The sequence below is a fragment of the Phyllobates terribilis genome, unplaced genomic scaffold (genome assembly GCF_046119375.1).
Source record: "Phyllobates terribilis strain yellow unplaced genomic scaffold, ASM4611937v1 Scaffold_10__3_contigs__length_209671492, whole genome shotgun sequence".
Taxonomy (NCBI): domain Eukaryota; kingdom Metazoa; phylum Chordata; class Amphibia; order Anura; family Dendrobatidae; genus Phyllobates; species Phyllobates terribilis.
The window spans coordinates 108,759,774-108,775,302 of NW_027362770.1; the positions used below are offsets into that span (position 1 = coordinate 108,759,774).

Consider the following 15,529-nt stretch of genomic DNA (forward strand, 5'->3'; position numbering starts at 1 on the left):
AACACTAACTCCAATTCTGCTACATACAGTATATCTCTTAGTTTTCACTATATTCAGGCTGAGCTGCATGGAAATAGCAAGGTAATAATATCCTTACAAAGGTTTCCCCAAATTAGACAATAAGACCCGCACAACCATCCACCCATTTAGTCTTCACCATGATGAGGAGTCAGAGGTCTCCTATGCTTGACAACGCTATTGTCTCAGAGGTTGGACTTGCACCTCTCTGACATTTATGGCATTTTCTACAAATAGACCATAAATGTCCGAGTCATGCATATCTCTTTAAGAGAAAAATGCCCTATGTATAGCAGCAACCAGCCTTTAAAGGGAATCTGTCAGCAGGTTTTTACTATGTAATCTGAGGACAGCATGAGGTAGAGGCTAAAACACTGAATTCAAGGATGTGTCACATGTCAGGCTGTTTGCTGTTGTTTACTTACACGGAAGGATTTATCACCTGGTGATCATCATGGCTGTACTACAGCAGCAGGTTAGTCTGACTCCGCCCCCTCCTGTGATAAGCAGCTCACTGTCTATAGACTACATACAGAGCCTGGTGTGGGCGGGGTTAGCTTTCTCAGCTCTGCTGCATTGCTAAATGTAAAACCTCGGATTGTGTCACAACTGCTGCACCCAGTAAACTAAGTGATACATGGTTGGAATCAGGGTCTCTTTTCTGACATTACGCTGATCTCAGATGACATAGCAAAATCCTGTTAACAGTTTCCCTTTAAATGTTAATGAATAATAACCAAGGAGTCAACGCTAGCTCAATTTGGCCATTCACATTCTATCCTAAACAGAAAGAACCATATTGTATGTTTCCTTTCCGTACTGCACTCTGCCCCCTACTGTATATTGATGGGACTCTACAAGGTCAAACTGTACTTATAAAGCAGCCATCATTCCTGAAGCCCACACTGCAATTACATGTGTCCTCACTGGGGAGGGGGGACTAAGATTTCACCAGACACCTCTGAGAGGAGCTTATAAACACGACGAACAAAGGGATCAGGCACACTGAAATTCAACATGCCTGATCCTTCTCTTCCCTGACATACTCTGTTATGGAAGAGTCTGGTGGTCCTCCAATAAACATTAGATGGTAATCAGAGGGTTCAGCCTGCTTTTCTCTAATGTGTATGGGGGTCTTTATATTCCTATACTGCATTTCTATTAAAGGGGTAGGCCACTACTTTCCATGTCCCCTTCATGTGAACTAAATCCCATAGATCAGCTCTTCAGTAAGTACTTTGCTTAGTCAAATCCTGCAGTGTCCTGAGTTGCTCCCCTGGTGTGACATGGCCTCTGGCTGAGAATCGGCTGCTCCCCGTGACCTCACGTCAGATTCCCCTCCACTTCCGGACTCTGGAAATTGATGGAAGAGGCGGAGGGGGTGGGGGGTTGCACTTGGGTGGGGGCTTGCATGCACGGTGGGCAGGATTGCATTTGCAAAGACAACTGCTTAATAGGCAATGCCATACACCAAAGACAAATGCATAACAGGCAATGCCATACACCAAAGACAACTGCTTAATAGACAATGCCATACACCAAAGACAACTGCTTAACAGGCAATGCCATACACCAAAGACAACTGCAGCATTTACGCTACGTGTGAACATGGCCTAAGCATTTCACTTTTATAAAAAATTGTAGGGGTTTAAATAGAGAAAAATGGGGCTGATGTGTGTAACTCTGGAGCAGAAGAGGGAGGGGAGTAGGTGGAGTTAAAGGTCTGTGCTCACTGCTGGCTTGCAGCCCAGCACAAAGAATGATGGGAAAGGTAGTCAGAAGGGAGCAGAGTACTTGGAAGAGGAAGTGATTGCTATGACAGCAGAGCTGGAGCCAGGGCACAGGAAGCGAAGCCAAAAGGCAGGAAATGTATATGGGGTTATTTGGAGGAATTGTTCTTAAGCATTTATGCAAAGCCAGTAACTGAGTCAAGGTTGTGGACAACCTCTGTAAATACTGACACCACTCTTTATTTCCAGTACTAAATTGGAAGCCATATTGAACTTTCAATCTTCAACCAAGATTACCTTACTGTGTTATTTTTCCTAAGCTATTATATTATTATAATGCATGCTCACCCTAAATAAGGCGCTGCTGTAGTTACTGATGCCTTGGATTACGTTGCTCAGCACCACTTCTAGCACCGCGCTGCTCACATGAATGGGGCTGAGTTGTAGGTGATGAAGAAGCGCTAGCTCAGAGACGGTGCTGATGCAAAAATTCTCACCATCCTCCCTTATGCAGTTAAGTGGGGGTGGGAAGGAGGGATTTGCCCAAACACTTTGAGAAGGCAATCTTAGGAAGATCTTATCTACTCTCAAAACTTGATTGCCAGCTTAAGGCCATTGCCCCACTATCAGTATTTTTTCTCAGGAGTGGGTGATAAATGCAGAATTGGTGACTTGTTTCTATTATACCTTTTCTCTGATTGTTCCTCACCTGGTTTTGGCTCCCACTCCTGAGAAAAAATACTGATCGAATACTGACCAAACACTGATAGTGGGGCCTTAGCTTGAGGATTGCTTCCATAGACGTAGATGGCTATTAGGGTCTTGCCATGCAGCTACTACCCACATTGTTGGTTCTTCACCTCTAGACTCAGGATGATAATGAGTTTTAGGTGATGAGTATCTGAAACCTGCACTGCAGTATAGGTAAAGGAGGACTAATCGATGATTTGTAGGTTTGAATGGGTTCTTCCATACTTCTGATAGACCTCACTAATCAAATATCAATGGCCTGACTGCCGATCAGCAAAAGACAATGGAGAGGAAACACCCTCTTAATTAAATATAGATCCTACATGTGGACAGTTGTGCATGGTACTGTAGTTGTCCCTTTCACTTGTATAGTACTCAGTCGTATTATCAGGCACCATGCGCATATGGACAAGTCACAATGTCTACCTTAAGAATGAAGGTGTCATGGAACTCATGGGAACGATTACCTTTCCAGCAATGATGGCCTATCTTAAGGACCACTTATGTTTTAGTCAAAAATGATTGTCCTAAAAATGAAACGCATTATCAGTTATGTACATACCTTGTCATTACTGAAATACATTAGATTCTTGCCATCAAATTTTACAAATCGTTTTTGAAAGACGTAGTTCCTGCAAAAATACAGCAGTATCAGTGTGACTGAGGTTATAGATATATACATCTACATGCATTTTTTTTAATACACATATGGTGTAACTATGGCTCGGTCTCCAAACCTCGTAACCTTTACCTACCTAGGATGTTCGGCAGCCATTCGAAAACCTAATTATTTGGTGAAGAGCAATATAAAATGAGCCTTTTTGTACAGTGGCTACGTAAAAGAAGGGCTTTCTGGGATATACACTTTAAAGGGAACCTGTCACCAGCTTTTCCCCATTTAAAGTACGACCAGTATCTTTAAGGCCTCTTTTACAGTATTCTAGTATGTTGTATGTATGTCTAAAATTCATAGCACATAAAGAGCTTTCATTATATTCACAAACGGCATGGTGTTGGGAGAAAGAAGGATTTTAATATGGCCACTCATTTTCTAAAGTTGCCCTTAGATCACGGCTTTCTACAGGAGACTTTTCCCCCTTTTCTATTGAAAACACGTGAACAATTGGCTGTGATGTGCATATATGTGTATAGGGCATGGGTAGTAACAGCCATCACCTTAATGAGCATCTGACCAACCGCTATCTAACATGTCTATTTACGATGGCCACCTTAAGCTTGATGATGGGCAGTCAGTTGATCACTGTCAGATCAGCTTTACAAGACCTCCATGCTTTCACCTGAACAAGCAAAGCAGGGGAAACTTCATAAGTGTAAGGTCTGCACAGTAACTTATCACTAGTTACAGAAAAGTGGAGTCAAAGTGACATCAAGACTCAAGACCTAATGAGTAACCATCAGTTTAATCTTTATTTCAGAAATCAATAATACCCCATAAAAATAAGAAAATTTGTAATATATTTTATCAGAGAAATCAGCTTCTTTCACCTCCGGGACTAGTCAGTCATTTTTACAATTCTCAATTTACGAATAAAATCTGTATTCAGTGAATATAGACTTTCCATTACTGAGATAGAATCTTATCAGTAGCAACTGTCATCTGCTTAAAAGGAAGGAAAGGGGAGGAGGAGAGAGAAGCTCGGCCTCTAGCTCCTCCACCTCCAATTTCCATAGAACTTTATGAGCACCAACTGTCATCTGCATAGAAGGAAGGAACTGGGAGGAGGAGGGAGAAGATCAGTTTCTAGCTCCTCCTCCTCCCATTTCCATAGAACTTTATGAGCACCAACTGTCATTTAATACATAGAAGGAAGGAGGAGGAGGGAGAAGATCCTCCCCCCATGTCCATAGAACTTTATGAGCACCAACTGTCATATACTACATAGATGGAAGGAAGGAGGAGGAGGGAGAAGCTCGGCCTCTAGCTCCTCCACCTCCCATTTCCATAGAACTTTATGAGCACCAACTGCCATTTACTACATGGAAGGAGGAGGAGGGAGAAGCTCTGCCTCTAGCTCCTCCCTCCTCCTCCCATCTCCATAGAACTTTATGAGCACCAACTGTCACCTCCTATCTCAGTGAAGGGAAAGTTTGTATTCAATGAAGACAGATTTTACTCGGGATTTGAGAATTTTGAGAATAAAGGTTCAGTCCTGGTGGAGAAAGAAGCCAATATTTTCTTGTATATTATTGATATATGAAATAAAAAGGAAGACGGCGAGCAAGGTGACACAGAATTTTGATTCACTCAAATATCAATTTCAGATGCAAGGTGGCTGGAATATGATGATATAATGAGGTATTCATAATATCAGTAAGTAGATTTAGGTAACTCAGTTCCAATCGACATTCCTGGTAAACGTTGCTCGTTTCTAGGGATGGAGTCCCACATCAAATAGTACGAAAAGACCGACAGTCACTTGTAAATTTGTAGAATTTATTCCATATCCTCCAACATACACAGTGAAATGTGACGCGTTTCGCCTTAGGCACAAGGACTTTGTTTGAGGAAGGCTTGTGCCTAAGCCGAAACGCGTCACATTTCCTTGTGTATATTGGAGGATATGGAATAAATAAAGTGAGTGCTGGTCTTTTCGTGCTATAAGTAGATTTAGGGGTGTGTGCTAGTATTGCATCTTATGTACACAGTAAGACTGAAGCTACCGGAAGATGACGCCGTACTGGGCCCATAACACAGCCGATATCCCCCCTGCTGCAAAGCTTCATTACAAGAAGCAGAACCGGCATCCCACTTACCCTTGAGGAGACAGCTTATCTAGCCACCCACTGAGGACTGGCCGTGACTTGTCGTGGATGGATGTGAAGCTGGCATACGGCGATATGGTCAAGTCATCCAGTATTTCATCTTTGTACAAGTCTGAGGGAAGACTAAACCGCTTGTTGTCTGCAGGAGAGTCCACAGTGGAGTAACCTTCCTGCTCATTGTGAAGAATTTGTGTGATTCGCTGAGATTTTCCCTCTTCGTCATCACTCTTCCTCTCCTTAGCCGATTCACCGATATTCCTGCAATAAAAAAATATAATACAGTGTTTTCTAATTCAACGTGCTGCAATTGTTAAAATTCTTTATACTTTCTTTCCTCTCACATCAGATGGAATTTTTCACTGTCATTTTCGTATTGTCACCTTTTAAGACCCTTAAGCATATTAGATTAAAATCGGTTGAGCCCCCCCAGATATTAGTGTGATCAGTCGAAAATTATTGATTCACCAGTTTATTGACATCACATCCTCTTGTTCTGGAGATAAGCCAATGCCAAAGCTGCCTGGCAGCAGCTTTTTCTGCTTTTGGCTCATCGCACGTTCATGTGTGTGGCAGAGAGACGAGTAACAGCTATCACATGTGTATAGACAAATTTAGAGCTGAACCTCGTTATTTAGATCTTTATCAATGTATCTTTCTGATTTCTTATAACTTAATGACCATAGACATGAACGAGGATGTCCACGACCACTTTTTTAAGTAAAGTAACCCCCGTTGTAAAATAAAAATAACATATACTCAACCCTCGCACTGGTGCCGTCACAGCGATGTTTGTCTCCTGAGATATTATTATTAATATTTCACGTAAGACCTTCAGAGAATCAGGGAATGTCACCCGAGCCCCCAGAGAACCGGCGCTGAGAACGCTGGAACGGCGAAGGTGCGTATGGTGAGTTTATGTCAAGGTAGTGGACAAACCATTCAAACCCTTCCCAACATATGACGTAATAGTATGTCTCATGTCAGGTGGAGCTATGTGGAGCGAGCTCAGCAGCTGAGTCTGCTCCATACATGGAAAGCGCTAACTGTGTTATACAGTCGGCACATACCGCTAACAGCAGCGACCAGAGCTTGCCCTGATCGCTGCCGTTTCACCCCTTAATTGCTGCTATCTCTCTGATAAGGAGTATTTAACTGCAGCAATGCAGCTTTGGCCCCCCATTTGAATGCCCATTTCCCCCTCCCTGACGAAACTGCAAGGGTTGCCATGGCTGACATGTTGGTACCCATGTGAAGCCCAGCCACAAGCTATCTACTGTAATTAAAAATATTAGCAAAATTTTCATTGTTAAAATGAAACATAAAAAACCCACGTTGCCATCTTCCCAAAAGTCTTCCAAATATAAAACTAATTAAAACATAGAGTAAATGCCATGGAGCAAAAAAAATCATCAGGATTTCCATTTTTCGGTCGTTGCACCTGTACCCCGAAAAATGCAACAATAACCGGTCAAAGGCTGCCAGCAAAAAAAACAAGCCCTTACACACCTTGATTGGGAGAAAAATTAAAAAGGCTAACTACTTAAAAGGTAGCTGTATCGTCAAGTTACTTTTCAGAATAAGATGTCCTGTGTCCTGAAACAACGGACACTGGAAGCCTGTGCTAGCATTTCTTCTGCGGTGTTGCTATCAGTGTGTCAAGAGTGGGAGAAGAGGGTTGCATTGACAATCCAACACAATGGGCAGCACTTTGAACACATTTTATAAGTGGTCATAAACTTTGTTTTTCTTATGAAATTCTCAATAAGTTTGATGTGTCACATGACCCTCTTCCCGTTGAAAAAAATAAAGTTGGATCCAAAATGGCCAGCTTCAAAATGGTCGCCATGGTCACCACCCATCTGGAAAAGTTTTCCTCCTCCCATATACTAATGTGCCACAAACAGGAAGTTGATATCACCAACCATTCCCATTTAATTTAGGTGTATCCATATAAATGGCCCACCCTGTAGTATAATACACTTCACATAGTCCACCATACAGTATACTACACTCCTCATAGTCCTCAATAAAGTATAATGCATACCCCATAGTCCTCCATACAGCATAATGCTCAGCACATAGTATTCCATATAGCATAATGCACCCCATAGTCCTCCATATAGTACAATACACTCCCCATAGCCCTCCATACAGTATATTGCACCTTATAGTCCTTCATATAGTATACTACACTCCCCATAGTCCTCCATATAGTATAATAAGCACCCCATAGTCCTCCATATAGTATAATTCACTCTCCATAGTCCTCAATATAGTATAATGCACTCCCCATAGTCCTCCATACAGTATAATGCACTCCCCATAGTCCTCCATATAGTATAATGCACTCCCCATAGTCCTCCATACAGTATAATTCAGCCCCCATATAGTACATACAGTATAATGCACAGTCTATAGTCCTTGATACAGTATAATGCAGCCCCCATATAGTACATATAGTATAAAGCACTCCCCATAGTCCTCGACAGAGTACAATGCAGCCCCATAAATTACAATGCAGCCCCCTTAGTATAATGCAGCCCCATAGAGTACAATGCAGCCCCCAGAGAGTATAATGCAGCCCCATATTATTATTACTATTAGCGGCAAGCCATTGGCTGGGGACCCCTGGGGGAGTGGGGGCCCTAAGCAAATGCCTAGTTTGCCTGCCCTGTTGCTTGGTTATTTTTACCATTCAATGAATGCTATAAAAATAAAACTGAAACAAACAACAGCAGAATTGTACTATTTTCACCATTTTTCATCACTTCATATTTTTGGGCCTTTTTCCAGTATCTTGTATGGAAGAATGAATGATTACAACTCGTCCTGCAAAAAAATCAAGCCATCATACAGCAATGATGATGGAAAAAAACAAAACAAAACTGTAGCTCTTGGAAGAAGGGGAGTAAAAAAAGAGAGCGCAAAAATTAAAGCTGTCACGTGTTCAAAAACATGAAGCTGTTACCTTGCCAAAAACCTTGTGCTCGCCTGAGGGAAAAAAGTATTTTTTTTGGACACATGACATTTTCTTCATTTGGGTGCAGTCAGACAGTCGTATAACAAGGACAATGATCACATTGCAATGCATGGACTGGCCAGCGGCTCCTCTTACCTGAGCCTGACAGCTGCATAGAAATACACTAGATGGTGGCCCGATTCTAACGCATCGGGTATTCTAGAATATGTATGCGGCCGACCGGGCGCAATCAGCAGAACGTTGTTTAAATTTGCTGCCAAAATCGCTGATTCGTCGCGGCCAGCAACCGCGACCAAGCAGCAAAACGGTGTTTAAATTTGGCGGCAATATCGGTGATTGGTCGCAGGTGGCGGCCGCGACCAATCAGCGAACTGTGTTAGTGAGGACCGGAGAGCTTGTTTAAATTTGGCGATAAAATTGCTGATTAGTCACAACCGCGACCAATCAGCAGAGCGGGGTTTAAATTTGGCGCCAATAATGCTGATTGGTTGCGGCCGGCGACCGTGACCAATCAGCAGAGCGGTGTTTAAATTTGGCACCAATATCGCTGATTGGTTGCAGCTGGCGGTCGCGACCAATCAGCAGAGCGGTGTTTAAATTTGGTGCCAATATCGCTCATTGGTTGCAGCAGGCAGTCGCGACCAATCAGCAGAGCGGTGTTTAAATTTGGCGCCAATAATGCAGATTGGTCGCGGCCGGCGGTCGCGACCAATCAGCAGAGCGGTGTTTAAATTTGGCGGCAATAATGCAGATTAGTTGCGGCCGCGACCAATCAGAAGAGCGTTGTTTAAATTTGGCGCCAATCTCGCTGATTGGTCCAATCAGCAGAGCAGTGTTTAAACTTGGCGCCAATCTCGCTGATTGGTCCAATCAGCAGAGCTTGTTTAAATTTGGCGCCAATCTCGCTGATTGGTCGCGGGTGGCGGCCGCCACCAATCAGCAGAGCGTTGTTTAAATTTGGCGTCAATCTCGCTGATTGGTCACGGTCGGCCGGTGGCCGCGACCAATCAGCAGAGCGTTGTTTAAATTTGGCTCCAAAATCGCTGATTGGTCGAGGTCGGCTGGCGGCCGCGACCAATCAGCAGAGCGTTGTTTAAATTTGGCGCCAATCTCGCTGATTGGTCTCGGTCGGCTGGCGGCTGAGACCAATCAGCAGAGCGTTGTTTAAATTTGGCGCCAATCTCGCTGATTGGTCGCGGCTGGCCGGCGGCCGCGACCAATCAGCAGAGCGTTGTTTAAATTTGGCGCCAATCTCGCTGATTGGTCGCGGTGGGCTGCGACCAATCAGCAGAGCGTTGTTTAAATTTGGCGCCAATCTCGCTGATTGGTCGCGGACGCCAGCCGCGGCCAATTAGCAGAGCGTTGTTTAAATTTGGCGCCAATCTCGCTGATTGGTCGCGGTCGGCTGCGACCAATCAGCAGAGCGTTGTTTAAATTTGGCGCCAATCTCGCTGATTGGTCGCGGTGGGCTGCGACCAATCAGCAGAGCGTTGTTTAAATTTGGCGCCAATCTCGCTGATTGGTCGCGGACGCCAGCCGCGGCCAATTAGCAGAGCGTTGTTTAAATTTGGCGCCAATCTCGCTGATTGGTCGCGGTCGGCTGCGACCAATCAGCAGAGCGTTGTTTAAATTTGGCGCCAATCTCGCTGATTGGTCGCGGCCGCGACCAATCAGCAGAGCGTTGTTTAAATTTGGAGCCAATCTCGCTGATTGGTCGCGGTCGGCTGGTGGCCGCGACCAATCAGCAGAGCGTTGTTTAAATTTGGCGCCAATCTCGCTGATTGGTCGCGGTGGGCTGCGACCAATCAGCAGAGCGTTGTTTAAATTTGGCGCCAATCTCGCTGATTGGTCGCGGACGCCAGACGCGACCAATTAGCAGAGCGTTGTTTAAATTTGGTGCCAATCTCGCTGAATGGTCGCGGCTGGCGGCTGCGACCAATCAGCAGAGCGGGGTTTAAATTTGGCGCCAATCTCGCTGATTGGTCGCGGCTGGCCGGCGGCCGCGACCAATCAGCAGAGCGTTGTTTAAATTTGGAGCCAATCTCGCTGAATGGTCGCGGCTGGCGGCTGCGACCAATCAGCAGAGCGGGGTTTAAATTTGGCGCCAATACTGCTGATTGGTCGCGGCTGGCGGCCGCGACCAATCAGCAGAGCGGCGTTTAAATTTGCCGCCCATATCGCTGATTGGTCGCGGCCGGCCACCGCGACCAATCAGCAGAGCGGCGTTTAAATTTTCCGCCCATATCGCTGATTGGTCGCGGGTGTCGACCGCGACCAATCAGCGACGCGGGATTTCCTGGACAGACAGACAGAAAGACAGACAGACAGACAGACGGGATAAGACGATTATATATATAGATACTGTCAGGCTTGGGCCAGGAGAGCCGCCGGCCAGTCCTAGCACTGCAATGCGACCGTAAATGAATGGACAGTTAGTGGGGCAGTGGTTGCACATGCTCAGTAAAGCTGCACTCACACAGGAGACTGTGGTCCCCCAAAGGTGCGTCATTGGGGGTCTCAGCAGACAAACCTCAATCAGTCATGCTTTTTTCACCTATCTTCTGCATAAATGATAAAAACATTGTTTGTGGGACAACATTTTCTCATATTCAGCAAATGTGGGCACCTGGTGACAGCAGTTTATGACCCTTTAAGACCTAAACATTTCTGGAAGCAACATTTTGTATTGTTCTTGCAGGAAGCTTGCACACTTAGCTGATCTGTAATCTTCTACAATCAAGATCTGCATACTTCCTATTTTATCTGCTTCATTTGCTTTTATGGTACGGGTATGTGGGGGTGATGTTACTGAGTTGCCTTGTTCCTTCTTCCATATCACATGCTGTCTAAGATATTTTGCTTATGACTGGTTCAGGGTTTAAAATACATCAGCAAAACCAAAATAAATCTGTCTATTTTATGCCCTTTAAATGTTGACACTGGACCAGTATAGTATATGCAGTCAGACTTACCTGGCATGACTTCTATCCTCTCCCGGAGTAAACATGGGCATCGTAGAACATGTCCGGATTTTGCCATTCTTGGCATCCTGTATAATTAAAATAATGATAAAAAATGTTAAAAAAAAATGAAAAGTAATTTTAACATTCTAGATTGGTAATTCCAATGAAGTTCTATTGAAGGTGGCTCTTTTCCTAGCATTGTGCAGGTGCTACCAAAAAACAACAACACTAATTTCAAGGGACTATGCTCCAGTTGTCTATAAGGTGCCTGGTTAAAATCGACCATGTGCAGTAACATTTCTAAAGGTTCAAACCATTTTTGTAGCAATTATGTATATTCCAGTGGTAAATCCCTACCTGTCATGGAGATATGGAATATACTAGCAGAATCATATCATATGTTCAAGAGAATCCGTCAGTAGGATGAACCCTTCTAAGGCGTCTATATGGGCATGTAGGTTAAAGTTTAATAAAATGATACATTGATATCTGCAATCCGATGTCTTATTCCAGAGATATCCAATTTTTTCTTAATATGTAAATGAGCTGTTAAGATCTATAGGCCGGACATAGGTCTTACAGAGAATCTGCTTCCAGAGCTCATTTTCAATGAAAGCTTGCACTAGTGTGAGACATGTAATGACAGACAGTCTGCTCTTCTGATCTATGTGTCTCACACTGGTAACTCCCCATATCATTTAAAATGAGCTCTGGAGGTGGATTCTCGGGGAGATCTATGCCCCACCCATAGATCTTAACTACTCATTTACATATTAAGAAAAATTAGGATTTCTATAGAATAAGACATTGGACAATTGGCAATTTTCTAGGACCTGCATGCCCATATAGATGGCTTAGAAGGGTCCACCCTACTAACAGATTCCCTTTAAGGCCCTGTGATTAGAACAGATTTCATTAAATTAAAGATACCACTGGCAAATGATGGACCACACTAGTTTGCAATGGGGTCTGTTGGGATCTGCTGAGGTGTGTCCATAATTTTGATTAAAAAAAATTGCTTTACTTGCAATATATAATAATCTGTACTTTAATGGTTCGGCGGCAAGTACAGGTGATTCGCATAGTACAGTTGCAATCAAAATTATTCAATTCTCCCCAGAGAGTTAGGCTTATTTTCACGATTCCACCCGTCAGTGTGTCTTGGATGCAGTTACTGATGGCTCAGCTGTCCAATCTGGTGCAGGGCCGTGCTGAATTTGTCAGTACTTTGATTGACAGCTCAGTCACCCAGTCTGGTGCAAAGGCAAGATGAGCTGTCGGTGTTTTGATTGACAGCTCGGCCGGCCAATCTGAGACTGGGAGGTGCTGGGCAGCCCTCAGGTGTTCCCTGCCCCAGGCGATTGCCCAGCTACTTAGCTGGGCAATCAGTTCCAGACCTCTGCCAGATGTAGCTTCAGATAAGTGTGGTTGGTTTTTTCTGTGCCTAATGTTTTGCTTGATCTTTCGCTGCCTGACCTTGGACCTCATTCTGACCCTCCATCTGATTAACCCCTTTGCTTTGATTTGCTATCCCCCCAGTATATTGACCTCGGACCGTTACCTGACTATGACTTTGTCTCTTCCTTCTGGCTTTTGATCTTGATTGCCTTGGCTATCCCGACTCACTGCTTGTCCGTGAGAAGTGACTCGGCGTCACACTTACTTTACAGACTTTCTGCTATTTACAATAAACCAATCAAACAAGAACAATTTAAATAGCTCCACACAGCTAATATAACAAGTGGTTTCTCCAAATTCAGCACAAAATGCCACTTTTCATGACTAATTAATTCGCAATATTGGTCATCTTCTTCATGTCAGGCATCATTAGTACTAAGTATAGCACTCTCTGGCTGTTATGACATGCTGCAAAGAAAATCCAAGGCACAATTGCTGCCAAAATTTATTGTGTTATCAAAACCATCAAATAAGCAAAGAGTGACATTTCGGCCATAATAGGTCTTTGTAAAGCCAATAAATACAAGAATAAATATATAGGGAGGGCAAGGTGTCGTATATAGGGAAGGCAAGGTGGATTCAATCAAATATCAGGAGATCCTAACAAAAAATGCCTTTTATGAGGAAGTAGAAGCTTGGAAATAATTGGATTATCCAACAGGACAATGATCTCAGGAATACCTTAAAGTCCACCAAGGCTTGGTTTCAGAAGAAGTCCTGGAAGATTTTGGAGTGGCCATCACAACTGCTTGACTTGAACCCTATGGAATTTGAAGAAGGTACTTGCAGCATGCAAAACCAAGAATATTAGTGACCTGGAGGCTATTGCCCATGAGAGCTAATATTGGAATGGGGCAAGAAGCTTGTGTCTGGCTTTGCACCATTTGTGTAGCAGATCATAACAGCCAAAGGTGCTCTATTAAGTACTAAAGATGCTTGATATGAAGGGGTCGAATGATTCTGAGACGGCAGTGGCATGCATTGTGTGTTGATTTTGCATAAACTACATGTATTAGTTGTCTTGAACTATCTAAATTGCTCTTGCTGGATTGTTTTATTGCAAACAGCAGAAAGTTTGTAAAAATTACTAATAAACCTAATTTGCAATAGGGGTTGAAAAATATAAATTGCAATTATATTAATGTGCTTAATTTGTATTTACAAAGAAAACCACATGGTTCTTGAGTGAACTGAATCTCATAGAGAGGAGATAAATTAACCCAATTTTAGAGGTGATATAAAAAGTACAAAATGCAATATTGATACGATATCTCCAGATTCTTACCTTTGAGTCGTGTATTTGAGAAAGGCGGTTGAAGAGGGTTTCACAGTATGGGTTGATTACCTCAGCAGATACTAAAAAAACAAAAAAACAGATTTCAATAATTCTGTAGGAAACAATGTCTATAGTATGTACAGTATCTTGTGTGTTATTACGGATGACATCTGAAGTTACACCACATCAGTGTAAAATACCATAGACCAGGGGTCCCCAACCTGTAGCTCGAGAGCCACATGTGGCTCGTGGACCCTTGATGTGTGGCTTGTGGCTGTCTGCCACATGAATGCATTAGCACCTTGTGTTGCAAATAGCTATTAAGAGTAGATCTCTAGATGGTGATGTCACAGGGATATCGCGACAGAGAGAGGCCAGATGATCACGGTGTCTAGTTTCACGAACTTCTGCACCGGTTAGAAGCAACTCACCGTCTTATTAAACCGTGCAGGTTTTTTCCTTGCTAGCAGTGCAAGGGTTATTATGTTCAGTTGTAGCTCCTAGAGCTTTAGTATCTAGATTGTCTCAGCTGTTCAGTGTTGGCCACTCCCCTCTGTTATATATGCTCGACTTTGGAACTTAGGAATTACCAGTGTTAGTTTTTACTGCCTGGTTTGTAGTTGAAGGTGTTGTCTGTGGTTGGAGTTGGCGTTTGGAGATGTGCTCAGGAGATTGCTGCATAGCGTTTTGTTTGCGTGCGCATCCTCTTCTTCTCCTGTTTGGTTTCTCCTTCCTTTAACTCCCATGTGTCCTACTCTTTTGTTTTGTGAGTGCATTTTGTATGATTGTTATTTTCATTTACTTCTGTCTGTCTTCCTCTTGTTTGTCTGATTAGTGCTTTCCTGTACATTTCAGGCTCCACCCTTCCTGGGTGGGGGAGAGGACAGATAAGCATTAATTTACGAGCTTAGTAAGGCACGTGAACCCGGCATCTCCACTTTCAGGACTAATCCAGGGGACAGAGATAAATCAGGGCGCCCCTAGTTTAAGGGACCTGGTTAGCACCCATAGTCCTTAGGAATTGTATGACGGGTGACTTGTGTGTAACCCTCAACAGAAGAGCAGATCTGAATGGAGGTAAGATAGGAAACCCTGGAGCTTGGCATACTGGTGTGATTACGAAAAGCTTTGGCTGTCATTATACCGGTAATAGGGGACTCTGGGTGTCATTATTGTGAGTGGGGCAAGAGCTGGATGTGGCTCATGACCCTCTCTCAGATCTGTAAAGGGCTGTCAAGGTCAGGCAGGTTGGGGACCTCTGCCATAGAGTATTTAATTCCAAATATTACATTTGATTAGAAATAACACATTAAATTATGGATGGAAACAAGGAAGTGTTGCTAAATGGTGAAACAAATACATTATTAATTTATAATATTCTGTCTTCTGTTGCTTTAAACTGAACCTGACAGGTGATACATGCTGCCTAAACTGAGGACAGCATGTATCAGGCACTGGCTGTATGATTACAGTCATGTATGTTTGACTCTGTTTGACATGTGTATAGGCAGAGACCTGTCAGTCACTGACAGGGGGTGGGGAGAAGCCGCCGGGGATCCACCAGTTCATC

The 15,529-nt window shown here is 43.6% G+C and overlaps 1 protein-coding gene across 3 annotated transcripts in view; it reads right to left on the reverse strand.

Annotated features, from left to right (window-relative positions):
* Positions 1-15,529, reverse strand: part of ARAP3 (ArfGAP with RhoGAP domain, ankyrin repeat and PH domain 3) — a 210,975-nt gene that overhangs the window by 80,785 nt on the left and 114,661 nt on the right. For all 3 annotated transcript variants that reach the window (XM_073649737.1, XM_073649735.1, XM_073649736.1), the window contains exons 4-7: positions 13,969-14,039; positions 11,235-11,311; positions 5,274-5,540; positions 3,061-3,130 (exon numbers count right to left, since the gene is read on the reverse strand). In XM_073649737.1, the coding sequence (XP_073505838.1) occupies positions 3,061-3,130; positions 5,274-5,540; positions 11,235-11,311; positions 13,969-14,039 (485 nt within the window). The remainder of the gene's footprint in view (positions 1-3,060; positions 3,131-5,273; positions 5,541-11,234; positions 11,312-13,968; positions 14,040-15,529) is intronic.